The sequence below is a fragment of the Talpa occidentalis genome, unplaced genomic scaffold (genome assembly GCF_014898055.3).
Source record: "Talpa occidentalis isolate TD23 unplaced genomic scaffold, MPIMG_talOcc4v2.1 talOcc4.17, whole genome shotgun sequence".
Lineage (NCBI taxonomy): Eukaryota > Metazoa > Chordata > Mammalia > Eulipotyphla > Talpidae > Talpa > Talpa occidentalis.
The window spans coordinates 53,021,371-53,035,114 of record NW_023601754.1 but is presented as its reverse complement, the minus strand read 5'-3'; the positions used below and the strand labels follow the sequence as shown (position 1 = coordinate 53,035,114).

The 13,744-nt window shown below is 63.2% G+C and overlaps 1 protein-coding gene across 7 annotated transcripts in view; it reads left to right on the top strand.

Moving 5' to 3' along the window:
• ANO1 (anoctamin 1) overlaps positions 1 to 13,744 on the top strand; it is a 55,589-nt gene that overhangs the window by 26,732 nt on the left and 15,113 nt on the right. For 2 of the 7 annotated variants that reach the window (XM_037517410.2, XM_037517411.2), the window contains 9 exons: positions 2,275 to 2,435; positions 5,386 to 5,468; positions 7,127 to 7,138; positions 7,664 to 7,735; positions 9,150 to 9,227; positions 10,080 to 10,154; positions 11,932 to 12,133; positions 12,246 to 12,357; positions 12,998 to 13,055. In XM_037517410.2, coding sequence (XP_037373307.1) covers positions 2,275 to 2,435; positions 5,386 to 5,468; positions 7,127 to 7,138; positions 7,664 to 7,735; positions 9,150 to 9,227; positions 10,080 to 10,154; positions 11,932 to 12,133; positions 12,246 to 12,357; positions 12,998 to 13,055 — 853 coding nt within the window. The remainder of the gene's footprint in view (positions 1 to 2,274; positions 2,436 to 5,385; positions 5,469 to 7,126; positions 7,139 to 7,663; positions 7,736 to 9,149; positions 9,228 to 10,079; positions 10,155 to 11,931; positions 12,134 to 12,245; positions 12,358 to 12,997; positions 13,056 to 13,744) is intronic. The other 5 variants (XM_037517412.2, XM_037517414.2, XM_037517415.2 and 2 more) reach the window with 3 other exon arrangements.

Sequence of the window (13,744 nt, the reverse complement as noted above, 5' to 3'; positions counted from 1 at the left end):
CTCTGTCCAGGGCTGGGGAAGCCAGTGTCCCTGCCCCTGCGGAGGCCGCCCACGACCCACCCCACTGCCCATGCCAAGGAACAGGCTTCCCGTCCCTGCTCTTTATTTTGGCTGAAGGTGGTGAGGGAAAGGTGGAGCGTTTCAAAACAGCAGAAAAGGGGCTTTGTCTGGCCTGGGATCTTGGCGCTGGCAGGTGGGACGGCTGGGGCCAGCCGTGGGCTCAAAGCAGGCCGACGCCCACCCTGGCCTCACTGGCCACTCTCAGGCTCCAGGCCCCCACCCTCGGGCCTGGTGACCACATGGGTGGTCCTCATCCTCAGCATCCCCAGGGTCCAGCTGGGGAAACTGAGGCCCAAGCAGCTTGCGTAACCTGCCCAAGGCCACACAGATCACAAGTGGCAGAGCTAATTCAAACCCTAGCCAGCAGACTCAGATGCACATGCGCACACACATGCACATGCAAAAATACTGGCTCGCATGAGCATTGTATATGTGACATGAACACACGGTGCATGTGACCACATGCACATGTGCACACATGTCAGTGTGCACACACCAGCACACAATGCATGCACACACCTGAACACTGGCTCGCATGTGTGCACACATATGTACACACAGATGTGCTGACTTGTACATGCACTTATACGTGCGCACATGCATGCACATATGTGCACATGTACACGAATGGCTCACACAAGCCCCCATGGCCGTGCTGGTGTGGCACTCCCATATGTGCACACATGCACGTTCACAGGGCACACATGCACGCTGCCTCACTTGCACATGTGTGTACACACACGCTTCCCAGATGCTCCGGGGCCCGTCCTCGGCCCAGCTTCACTGCTGCGTGTCCCCTGCGGACGCCACTCTGCACACGCGGACACACAGTCCTACACAAACATTTGGGGAAGTAGAGAAAGGGGAAGACTGAGCTGTCAGCCCTGTGGGGCAGGACAGAGCCCCTCGGAGCCCCTCGCTGGCCCAGCCGTGGTCTGCACAAAAGGCCGAGCGTCCAGACTAGCAACAAAACAGCCGCCCAGGACAATAGCCCAGAGCCTGCTCCCAGATAACCATCTGACCGGAGGAAGCCCTCCCTCCTGGGCTATTTATAGCTCGATGCCACCGCCCTGTCCGCAGGAGGGGAGCCCTCAGGCCTGCCAGAGCTGGGAGGACCTCCCGGCCCTCTCATCTTCCAGAAGGAGAAACTGAGTCGCAGGTGCAGGACTCAGACCGGGGCGGCGAGGGCAGGAACCGTGGAGTGAGGCCAGGTGCCGCTCACCACCCGGGGGAGCCCCGCCAGCCCCTGAGCTTCACAGATGCAGAGACTGGGCACAAAGCCCTGTCTGCTGTGGGGCCCGAGCAACTTGCCTCCCTCTCTGGGCTGTTTCCTCATCCGTGCAGATAGGGTTGACAGTTCCCAGGCGGGCCAGCGGCCAGAGGACACTCCGTGCTCACTCTACTGACCACCTTTGAAGCTGGCACGGCAGAGCGAGCGCGAGGCAAAGAGGACAGAGGGGGCGTCACGTCCGTCCATCTGTGCATCCCCCCGAGGCTCTGCACTCTGGCCCCACACCTGTGTGCTGCTCTGCAGCACCCAAGCCTGGGCAGGGTGGGCCAGCATCCCCAAGGCCCCGTCTCACCCCAGCAGGGCAGCTCGTGCTCACGTTCCTCCGCCCGGCTGCCGGGCGACCTTCCATTCTGCACCTTCTCCTGCATCCAGACTACCCAGGAACATCCAGGACTGGCACCAGGCTGTGCCCAGGCCAGCGGCCCTATGGCGTGCCCCGGGGTGCACAGAGCACTGAGGCCAGCTCAGGAGGACGTGTGTCCCTCCCCTGATGGGGAGACCTAGAGAGCGGGCGATTAGAGGCAGTTAGAGACACAGGGGCTGCTGCTTCTCCTGCTGGCTGTGGGGGCTGCTGCCAGGTGCCCCTGCAATCCCTCTGCCCCTTTGGGCCACGCAGCTGGTCCGCTGGGTTGCACCAGGCACCGCAGACACTGCAGCACGATGTGGGGCCTTGTCAGCTCAGGAGTCACTGGAGTTTCCAGGCACTGCTCAGAGCCTAACACGGGCCTGTGAGCATGGGGTCCTGAGCCCTGAGCCGTCTGAGCTGGTGCCGGGCACAGAGGTGGGCGTGGCCCAGGCGAGAACCCTGATGGGGGCCGGGGCCCAGCCTGTGGTGCACCCGCCCTCCCAGCCTCCCTCCTGTGAGGTGCCTGGGGGCTGGGCCCGGGCCGGCGGGCAAGACTGCAGGCCACGCTGTCTTGCAGCATGGAGATGTGCGACCAGAGCTACAACATCACCATGTGCCCCCTCTGCGACAAGACCTGCAGCTACTGGAGGATGAGCTCGGCCTGCGCCACCGCCCGGGCCAGCCACCTCTTCGATAACCCGGCCACGGTCTTCTTCTCCGTCTTCATGGCCCTCTGGGGTAAGATGCTGGCCGCCGCCGGGAGGTGAGGGCGCGAGTCGGGGTGTCCCACCTTGCCTTCCCTGCACACCTGGACCACGGTGGCATGGGGGGCTGGCTGGGGACGGCCCCCCTTTCTGTCGCAAGCTCCAGGGCCCATGCTGGGGCAGGAGGTGCGGTTGTTCTGGGGCAAGCCCCTGTGAAAGCCCCCGACGGGGCTCTTCTGGGAAACAGAGCCCTTTTGTTGGTTGTTGGCCCGGGAAGGGCAGCAGGTGGAGGCCGCGGCCTGTTTGTCCCTGCGCAGGCTCAGCAGGTCATGAGAGGGTCCTCTGCGGACCCGGACCCCATGTGGGCCGGTGCTCTGCTGCGAGGAACTCACGGGGAGCCCCAGAGGCCCACGGTTCAGCCGTGGAGACCGAGGCCCGCAGGGCGGCTGCCGCGTGTCAGGCCCACTCCGGGGTTTGCTCCCTGGGGACCCAGCGTCTCTCACTCCCCTCCACCTCCGGGCGCCGCTGCAGCAATGTGTGCACTTGACGTGGTGTCACTCAAGCAGATGCTTGGCAAGCGGAAGCCAAGGCTTCTGCCCTGACCTGCGCCCCTTCCGCTCTGCACCCCGGGCTGCGCCGCCCCTGCTCTGGGCCTGGGGGGCCTATCTCTGGCCCCCTTCTGTGGACCCCCTCGTTTCTTTCATGCTCTGGACCGATTTGGGCACAGGCTCGCCCTCAAACGGGCAGGAAGCCGCTACCCTTAGTCCCAGCCGATCTGGTCCAGGTTTTCGCTGTTTGTTAACCCATTACCTAAGTCCTTGGAGCCTCAGTTTACCCATCTATAAAAGGGTGCCTCTCCCCGCCTCGAGGGCTGGGGAAGGATGAAAGGAGGAGCAGCCTGGAAGGCGCCAGCCTGCTGCCTGACGTCGGCCAGACGTGAGTAATGTCTGGTGGAGCAGCACGTTGACGGATTATTGGGAACCACAGGGAAAGGGCTGGGATCATCTCCCAGCCCCAGCGCCCCCTCCGCGCCCACCGGCTGCTGTAAGGGGGAGGGGCAGGAGCAGAGCCAGAAGGATGGACACTCGGTTGTCTTCCTTTCTCTGTGCAGCCGATAAAAGGTGAATTTTCAAGTAGGTCAGGACACGGCTTTGATCTGAGGTCTCAGGACTGGCCCCTGAGCTCGGTGCGAGCCCGCACAGCTCCTTCCCTGCCGGCCAGACCTGAATTCCGTGCCTCTACCCCTGTGCTCTGAAACAAGCATGTCTAACTCTGCGCCACACCACCCAGGCATTAGGGCCTGGTGGAGTCTGTGGCCAAGCAGGGAAGGGATCCCCAAACTTCGACAAATGGATCGTCACTCCTAGCTTCAGCCTCTGATGTCAATGCTTCTGATGTTTACAGGAAAGGGAAGACATTAATAATGTTTTATAAAATACCCGTATTTCTTAAATAGCTAAGACCAACAAGTCTCGTCTGTGTACCTTCTCCGCTCCTCAGCCACCAGACTGACCACAGATCCAGTCTTTGTTCTAGCCAACCTACAGATGGCTCTGAGAGGGAACCCCTGTATTTCTTAGGACAGTTAACAGAACAAATTCTAGAGCGAGAATGCCTGGGTTCAGATACCAGCTGCCTAGCTGAGCGACCTTGGGAATTTACTTAGCCTCTCTGCACCTCTGTTTCTTCATCATAAAATGGGAATACGAGTTTCACCAGACTTGTATTTATCAGACTCTAATTATCAGACTGCTTGTTATAACCACGATTCTTATCCCCTTCAAGAAAATCAAGTATCTGTGCAGAAGGTCGGTCACTTATCGTGGTTCAGGGTAGACTTGGGGCGGGGGGGCACCAGAATTACGGTCAAGCTGCGTCTCTGCAGCCAGTCTGCAGCTGACCTTGGGCGTGGCCTTTAATCCTCCGTAAACGTGTGACATGGAAACCAGCCCTACCGCACGGCGTTAGCGCGAGGATTAGGTTAACTCCTGTTGGTGAAACTCTGACACGGAGTGTGGACCACGGGAAGTCCTTCAAAGCAGCTCTTAGTTGCCACGCTGCAAGCTGATGAGTGGAGGGGGTGAGCTCGGGGAGGTGGGGGTGCCTGGGGATGGAGGGACACAGAACGGCCAGGGCAGGAAAGGTAGACAGGTGGGGTGCAGCCAGCCCGCTCTGCCCTTCAGCCCAGGTCTGATAGGAGGCGTCTCCATGGAGGGAGGGAGACAGTGGTCGGGCCCCCCAGGAGGGCGGAGGCGGGGCACGGGCTGACCTCCCTGGACGGCCAGAGGGAGGTTGGAGTAGAGGAGAAAGTCAGTGTCCTCACATCCTTACGTCCTTCTTCCCTGGTGCTTGAGTCCCTGCCAGTGGGGGGCCTCCCTGTACAGCTGGGTCATGGGGAACTACGTTTCCCAGGCTCCCTGGGGGGCACTGGGCTGTGTGCTGGGAACCGGGTGAGTGAGACCCCGTCCCTGCTCCACACACAACTAGACAGGGCCCCGGGGTGGTCATAGGAGGCAGTGTGGACAGCATGAGCAAGAGAGGTCCCCAGAAGGGTTGACTTCTTTCTAAACATGAAGGGGATGACCGGAGGCTTCCTGGAGGAGGGGGCCTTTGGCCGTGTTTGGTCTGTCGGGAATCGGAAGCAGGGTAGAGCAGCTCAGCCGCCCCCTCAGGGCTTGAGGCCGAGTGAGTGGACTCAGCCCACCCCCAACTCTGTCCATCTCCAGTCCCCCACCTGTGACCTGGGGCCCCAAGGTCGAGGGAGCAGGATGGTGGAGAGCACAGGCTGGCTGAGCACCGACCCGGACTTCCCGGCCTCAGCTTGCCCTTGTATAACGTGGGAAAGGGACCGTCTCCGGGTGGCCGGGGGCCGAGCGGTCAGGTCACACAAGTACTTAGCCCAGCACTTCCTCGCGGTGCTGAGGGGACGCTGAAGGAGGACAGCGCGTGTCTCCAGCTGACTGTCTTCTCCCCTCCGCCTGCAGCCGCCACCTTCATGGAGCACTGGAAGCGGAAGCAGATGCGGCTCAATTACCACTGGGACCTCACAGGCTTCGAGGAGGAGGAGGTGAGGGCTTTGGCGCTGCCCCCACCCCGCGCTGTCACCCCCAGACTCGCCTGACCCCCAGGTGGGAAAGACAGGCCGCTCTGCTGCCGCTCCCTTGGCCTCTGGTGTCTGAGTCGCCCTCCGTTGCCAGGCGACCGTTTGGTGTCTGCTAAAGCATTTTTTGATCTGGATGCTGGGTGGACGCCCCACCCAGCAGCGTGGTCAGGGCGCTCGCCAAGCTGACCACACTGACCTCATCTCGTCTGGGGGTGGTCGCCAGAGCTGGGCGGGAATCGCCGCCGCCCATGAGGCCGAGTCCCACGGCGGAGAGAGCCTTGGCCCCGGGTGCCCAGAGCCCACGCCTCCCAGCCCCGGGGTGGCAGGCCAGCGGGGCAGACCCTGGCCCGTCCCTCGAGGGAAGGCTCGACGCCCTCGTGTTCCAAAGAGAGTGGCATTCAGGCGGCCAGTGGGTGACGGCGAGTCCCCCCCGGGTTCCAAGGAGAAGCTTTGCGGCCGCCCTGCCCCTGATGGCTGGCTCTGGCCGGCGTCCTCGCGGGGGAGCAGGACCCGAAGAGCGTGCAGCATGGCGCTGCTTACGTTTATAAAACATCCGCTCCTGGTGTTTAAAGATCAAATCGTGCGTTTTCACTGCAGCGTAACAGTGTCTTCCCCAAACATTCCCACCCCAGCCGCCGCTCCGTCTCGGACGGAATCTGCCTGTCGCGACTCGCAGGCTCTGCTGGCAAAGTCCAGAGCCGGGAGCCGGCGAGGCCCCGGCACCTGCTGGGCCCCGTGCTTGCGGAGTGACCTGCAGCGAGCCACCTGCATCTCTGTGCCTCATGACCCCAGGTGGGGGGCGGAGGGGGCCCCCAGGGGGCTCAGCAGGCAGTGGGAAAGCATAAGCCAGAGCAGCGCCAGCTCATGGGGCACGTCCCCAGCCTCGCTCAGCTCTCGTCCGTGGGGCGCACTGTCCAGTCCACGGAGCTGGCGAGGCAGAGGCCAGTGCAGCTGTGTGGGCTGCAGCAGGGCTGCAAGCTGGTGGCCACTCCCTACGGGTCTGTGCCTGGTCGCTGCTTCAAGTAGGAAGATTCTAGCTGCATCAAAATGGAAGGAAAAGCAGTGGTCATCTCCTGATAGGGCTTAGGCTGTCCTTTCCATGATGTCCCTGTGGCTGGGAAGGTGGAGGTGGGACTAGTCTTTGGTCCGGCCCTCGGGGCTTGTCCCAGGTAGACTCTTCCCCGTGATGGACCAGGTGCTTGGTGTGGTGGCCATCAGAGCCCTTGGACAGTGAGCTCCCCAGAGTGAGCCCCCCGCCCCCCAGGGCCTTCTCAGGGAGCTGGTCCCCAGGATATCAGCCCCAGCCTGTAGCTCTGGGTGGGGAAGATGCCCAAGCCCAGTCACAAGGCCACAGGCTCCTCATTGAGTCTAAGAAACTCCAGTCCACCCCCGGGAATGTCCACGCCACAAGGCCAGGGCCATCCAGCAGCAGTGGCGACTTTTAGCAGCGGTCCCGTCCCTTCCCGTCCCGTGTCCCGTCCCGTCCCTTGTCCTGTGCCCGTCTGCTTAGGCTGGGTCTGAAGAGCGTTCGTTACCTTTAGAGGACTTGGCCATCTTCTTACACAACAACATAAGTAATGAAATCTTTCTGTTCTTGTTTTTACGTGTCTGGTTCCCTGCAGGAGGCCGTCAAGGTTTGGAATTTTTTGTCACTCTCTCTCTCCCCGCAGCCTGTCTCCCTGGGAGAGGGACCTTCTCGCGCCTGACCGTCTTTCTCCCGAGCGGCTCCGCGCAGCTCTCTGTCACGGCAGGGTCTCTGCTTCTCCCATCACGGGTCTCTCTTAACCTCCTTCCCTTCCAGTGCCCTCGCTGACCCTCTGGGCTCCGGGGCTGGCGCTTCTGGCCTGCCCGCGCTTGCTGACTCTGCTGCTGTCTCTTCTGACCCCACGGCTCCTCCGTAACACATTCTCGGGGGCTAGTTCTTGGCTGGGTGTTCACAGGCAGAAATGGGGCCACTCTGGCCTGTCCATGGCCGGGTGAAAATGATGGGGAGGGTCCTGGGCTGCGTGGGGGCTCTAAATTGGAAACATGCCAGCAGCCAGCTATGAACTGGCCCCACAGAGCACCGAAGCCAATGCCTGGGCTGAATGTGCCCGGGGCGCTTGCCCTGGGCGTATGGACACTGCTAGATGCTCCATGTTGACTTGGTTTCCTTACAGGACCACCCCAGAGCTGAGTACGAGGCCAGAGTTTTGGAGAAGTCGCTTAGGAAGGAATCCAAAAACAAAGAGGTACGGTGTCCCCTGCCAGTTGCCTTCCCCAATGTGTGTTCAGCCTTGTAGAGTAGGGACACCCCAGGACAGGGGCTGGCCTCTGTTACCGCCACTTCATTCTGCCATTGTAGCACAGACCATGTGCCAATAAAACTTTATTCGTAAGGACGAGCAGGGGCCAGATTTGGCCTGCCAGCTGGAGTTGATCAAATCTGCTATAAATCTTCCTAATCTATTCTGGGGGTGCATCTTAAGCTTCAGGCCATGTTTCAACTGCAAGTGCTGGGTAGCTTTGAAGGCTCCTCAAAGTGCACTTGACATTCCTCCCACCCACTGTGTTCCGTGTTGAATGACAAAATGGCGGGATTTCCCCAAATGGGGTCCCTGAGCAAATGGCCAGTTCCTGGTTGTACCACAGCCTGTGAGGACAAGGGACGTGTTGTTCCGGGGACGTTCTTGAGGTCACCGTCTTCCATAACAAGCGTTTTTCTTTCTCCCCAACCTCTCATTCAACATGGCAGCCTCACCTTCACAGCCAGAATTCCCCCAAGCTCTGGGGTGCTGGGCTAGCCTTTTAATGGAGGTTGTTTAGGTGACCCAGGATGAGCGGGGGCCCAGGACCCTTGTCTGCCCCTGCTGGGCTGGGGGGTTGGCGTCAGCTCACAAAGGGCTGGGGACAGTTGAAGGATGCTGTTCCCGGAGCCAGTGTCCACGGTTCCATTTGCTCCCTCTGTCCCTGTGGCCCGGCCCCAGCCAGTGTGCAGCCGGTCCCCCGGGGCTTCTCCGAGGCACCGCTTAGAGTGAGCGTGGACGGGCGTCTCGTCCCTTGCCAAGGAGAAACACAGGCTGTGGGGAGACAAGGGCTCGCCTGGGCTGTGATGTGGTTCCCGGGGCCTGCCCCGCTGTCCCCCAACTCCTGGTGTCACCTGCTTCAAGGCTCTGTGGTCCCGTGAGAGCCCCATTGCTGTGGGCGCCAACGGTGGCCCTGGAGGGAGTCGCCGGCCACCTCCTCTGTGTCCGCCTCCTCTTGGTGACCTGCTGGGTTTGGGGCACCAGACTCACTGAGGGAGAAAAAGAGAAAAGATGCAGCCCTTCCTGGACACGCCACTGCCGCTCCGGGAGCGGCTTCCACGCAGCAAGAGGCGCTGCGGGACGGTCTAAATGGCAGCGACCTTCATAGCAAAAGGTGGGGCCCAGCCCCCCGAGCGTCCGCTTCGTGCGGGGTCTGCTTCCAAGCCTCAGCCTCCACCCGCCTTGCCCCTCTCTCAGAACGCGGGCCTGCACCCTCTCCTCCTGGTTCAGAGCCCCAGCCCTGGACTCAGCCTTGCCAGCAAGTCCACCGAGGGGCAGGGAGCTCGCTGCCGGGGCCGGTGGGGCCGCCCCCCGGTCCTGACCGCTCCCCACCGTGCTCTTGTTCCCCGCCTGCCCTCAGAAGCAGCGGCACAGCCCAGAGGACCCCCCAAACAAGTGGAAGCAGAGGGTTAAGACAGCCATGGCGGGGGTGAAATTGGTACTTTCCGGGCGCGACGCGGGTCTTGAGTGTTTGCAGGCGACCGGTGCCTGGTGTCTTCCTCAACAAAGGCTGACCTGTGTTCTGGTCAACGTCCACTCCGTGCTTCTCCGCCCCGGCCGTGCCCCACGGGCTGTGTTGAGACGTCACTGCATGGCTGCGGGCGGGGGCCTCGGGACGGCTGTGGCTTCCTTGGGGCTTGGGAAACCCGCTTGTCACCCTGCTGCCCGCGCTCCGGACTGGACACACATGCCCCCCACCGCCCCAGCCCCGGGCTGAGCGCCCATCCCGCAGTGGCGTTCTTTGACCTAATATACGCATCCCCCCTCTAAACACCCGCCCCGTTCTTGGAACGTCCGGGTCAGGCACAGCTGGGGCGCCTCCAAACCAGGCCGGCCCCGAGCCGGGGCCTGCAGCCCCGTGTCCCAGCCAGCAACTCCATGCAGGCAGCGTCTGGGCTGGTAACGTCCACCTGTCCCAACTTGCTCGCAGAGGACGGTGACCACGTGGCCTGGGAGGCAGAGGGCAGCGCAGCTGGGGCTTCCAGCCTGGGAGGGAGACTCTGGGCGGGAGAAAGGGGTCCAGACTGGCGGCTCCCACGGGGCAGTGATGCATCTTGGGGTGCGCCTGGCAGGCCGAGCCTGGGGCTCCACCAAAGTGGCTTCCTAGGGCGTCAGCCCCAGGCGCTGCTTTGAAGCTACACTTGCGTTCCCTCCGCACCTGGGGGTTGTTTATTTAAGGATCTTCTGAGTGTTTGTGTTGTGCCGGCTGCTCATGCGCTCACAAGCACACGTGCACTCCCCCACACTCCCCCGGGCGGCCCCCATGACCCCTCTTGGTCTGGCATTGCAGACGGACAAGGTGAAGCTGACCTGGAGGGACCGGTTCCCCGCCTACTTCACCAACCTGGTCTCCATCATCTTCATGGTAAGTTCCCGAAGGCAGAGGCAGGACACGCAGGCCCCAGCAGACCCAGGTGTGCCCGGTGGCCCAAGCGCCCTGCCAGACCCATCCATCCTCACCCCTGCTGTCCCCACCCCACTCCCTCCTGCTGCCGAACAGCTGACCCTTCTCCCAGTCCACCAGCCTGGACGGGCCGGGGCAGATGCCAGCAGGACAGCCCAGCTCAGAGCCCAGCCACTCTGCTGGACCTTGGGGCAGGGAGGCAGCGCCACCTGGGGAGAGCCAGTGACCCTTAACCTGAGTCCGTGGTGGCACCACAAGGACTCAGTGCCCCCCACGCTCTCACACCATCAGGGGACCTTGGCTGATGGAGAGGGGTCTTTGGCAGGGACCCCCGAGACCTGGACCACTTGGTGGGGCCTCCCAGGTGGGTGGGAGCGAGCACAGCCTCGCTTGGAGGACCCTGAGCACAAGCCACAGACATGCTAGTGGTGTGCCCTCTGGCCAGCTCCAGGCTGGGTGCCGGACAACCAGCAGTGACGCGGCAACTTGCCGGGGGACGGGGTGGGACGTGGACAGGTGGACCAGGTGGACGGGCCTGCTGGGGGTCCCACCCCTCCTGGCAGGGGAGGAGCGTGTCACGGAAGGAGCACCAGCGAGGGGCGGGGAAGCCGTGGCACCTTCTGCCTCGGGTCACGCGTCACCTCCCTGGAGGCTCCCGCAGCTCCGTCTCTGTGTGCCAGGGCAGGGGCGGGCGGGCGGCTGCTGCAGCTCCCTTAGCCCTAGGGCTGCTGGGTGTCCCCCACACACCAGCTCCTCTGACCGGCTTGCCCAGCCTGTGCCTTGTGGTCCCAACACGGCTGCTCCACCTCCAGCATCACCTCCACGTCGGGGCAGGAAGGGGAGGGAGACAGTGTTGGAGGCAGCCCCTCCTTGAAGTGCTTTCCCAGCAACCTGCCCACCCCTCAGCCTGCACAGCCTCACTGCTCACCATCTCTCCAGCCCCCTCCACCCGCCAGGCACCTGGGAAATGGACTCAGGACCCTCGGAGGGGGGATGGTGGGTAGGAGCCGCAGCCGGGCGCCGTCACCCATCACAGGTGAATCAGCAGGCGTGTGCCCATGGGCCAGGCGGGGCGCTCAGGCGCACCCCAGCACTGCAGGCGGGGACGCCGGCGTCGGCAGCCTGCGCCCCGGCCCTGTCCCAGCAGGAGGGGTGCACCCCGAGGGCCAGCCACCTCCCAGTGGCTCTGCCAGGGCCACCGCCCGTCTGCCCCCGCACATGGGCCCGAGGCCGGGCGGGGCCTTCCTCTGGGAGGGGCCGTTTGGCAGGAGCCAGGGATTTTCCAAGGAAAGCCCTCTTTCCAGAACTGGCCGGGAGCAGTGCCCACGCTTCACCCTCCATCAGGATTGGTGTGGGCAGCTGCTTCCTGGAGGGTGCCGTCGGCTGAGTCACCGCGGAGGGTGCCCAGGTTGCCACCCAGAGTGTGGCCAGGGCTTTCCTCGGGGCTTCTTCTGGGCAAGGCCCTGGAAAACGCATCACCAGAGCCAGCTCCCACCCTGTCTCCCGGGTGACCACCAGCCTGCCTGTGTGGAACATTCTGGTCCCACGGTGGGCTGGGCGGGAGGGGGGCGGCTGTCGGCTCAAGCCAGAGGGTGTCGGGGTAGCTGGGCCAGGCCCTACCCAGCTGTCCAGCCCCAGCTGCGGGCAGCCCACATCTCGGCATCGGACCCCACACCCCACCCCAGAATGTGTCACGAGACCCCGGGGGCCGCGGCCAAGAGCTTCCTGCCTCCTGCAGATCGCAGTCACCTTTGCCATCGTCCTGGGGGTCATCATCTATCGAATCTCCACGGCCGCGGCCTTGGCCATGAACTCCTCCCCCTCTGTCCGGTCCAACATCCGGGTCACGGTCACGGCCACCGCGGTCATCATCAACCTGGTGGTCATCATCCTCCTGGACGAGGTGTACGGCTGCATCGCCAGGTGGCTCACCAAGATCGGTGAGTGGCGGGGCCCGGGCCACCCGGGGTCAGCACCGGCTCTGGCCTCCGGCTCGGGGGCCGCATGGGCAGCGCCCGCACTGGCCTCAGAGCTGCCCCTCACTCCTTCCAGAGGTTCCAAAGACGGAGAAGAGCTTCGAGGAGAGGCTGATCTTCAAGGCCTTCCTGCTGAAGTTCGTGAACTCCTACACCCCCATCTTCTACGTGGCTTTCTTCAAAGGCCGGTAGGGACTGCGCAGCTGAAGCGCCTGCTGTCCCCAGCTTGTCCCCGGCCCAGGGGAGGTGCCCCTCCCCGCCCCCGCCGCCCGGCTCTGCCGGAGCAGCAGGGACCCCAGACTGCGGGGGTCCTGGGCAGCAGCACCCCAGACAGGAGGGATCTTGGACAGCAAGCTCCCCCCATAGTGGGCACCCCAGAAAGTGGAGACCCCAGGCAGCGGGGACGTGGTGCTCCCACATTGGATTGGGGTGACGAGAGGGCGAGGCCTGGGCGAAGCAGGCATGCAAAGCACAGCCCCTGGCAGCTTGGGCTCCAGGCTTGTGGAGATGTTGGCCCCCAGCCTGGATCCGCGGGAGCCGCCCTGGGCTTGACCCGCCACACCTAGACCCACCCCGCCCATCCTGCCTGGAGGACGGGCCCAGCCCCCTCTCCTAGGGCCCCAGTCCGGCCCTAGGGAGCATCCTTGAGGACATAGCGGGGTCCCGGGTCCCCCCATCGCATCCTCTCCCCCTCCCCCAGGGTGGGGACTCGGAGCACTGGCCTTAGGGCAGCTCAGTCTTGCTGCCCAAAGCTCTGGGCAGCTGGGGGCCCCTCAAGGCCCACCCCAGGACCCCCAGCTGCCCCCGCCCTGACTGCCCGCCTTTCAGGTTCGTGGGGCGCCCGGGCGACTACGTGTACATCTTCCGCTCCTTCCGCATGGAAGAGGTAAGGAGGCCCCGCCGCCCCGTTCTGCTCCCAGCTCTGTCCTCGCAGCCAGTGGGAGAGGCACGTGGGTCTCATCCGCTACCTGCGGCCGCTGCTCCCCACCGCGGGAGCCCTTTTCTGCTCTCCTCCTGGGGGTCCATCTCTTTGGGGTGTCCAGATAGGATCGCCATGGAAGACAAAAGTCTCTGAGCCCAAAAGTCCAGACGTACACCCAGTTTTCCTTTTTTTTTTATTTTTTTTTCAAAGATTTATTTATTTATACAAGAGCTGGGTGCAGGCCAGAGGCACGGGAGGGTGAGAGGATTCCCCAGAGACAGAGCGGGGAGCAGAACAGGCAGACTGACTGAAACGCACTGCTGAGGGGAGCAGCGGGCGAGACAGGTCTGCCGCGCCATGTCGTTGCTCCAAGGCCAGCAGGGATCGAACCGGCGCTGCAGAGGCTGCGGACAGCTTCACAGCGCTGCGCTCAACCGCCTGCGCCACTAGGGAGGCCCCCAGTTTTCCTTTCTTTTTTGGCAAGACCGTGAGGCTTCTCTCGCGCTGCTGAGGTGATTCAATGATAAAGATCAGAACTCAGTCACAGCTTTTTTTTTACCTGAAAAGGAAGCGCCTCCCTCCCCGGCACAGTGCTGGGGACCGCTGGCTTCTCCTCAGCTGCCCAGCATGGGGCTCTGCCCGGCGCACCAGGC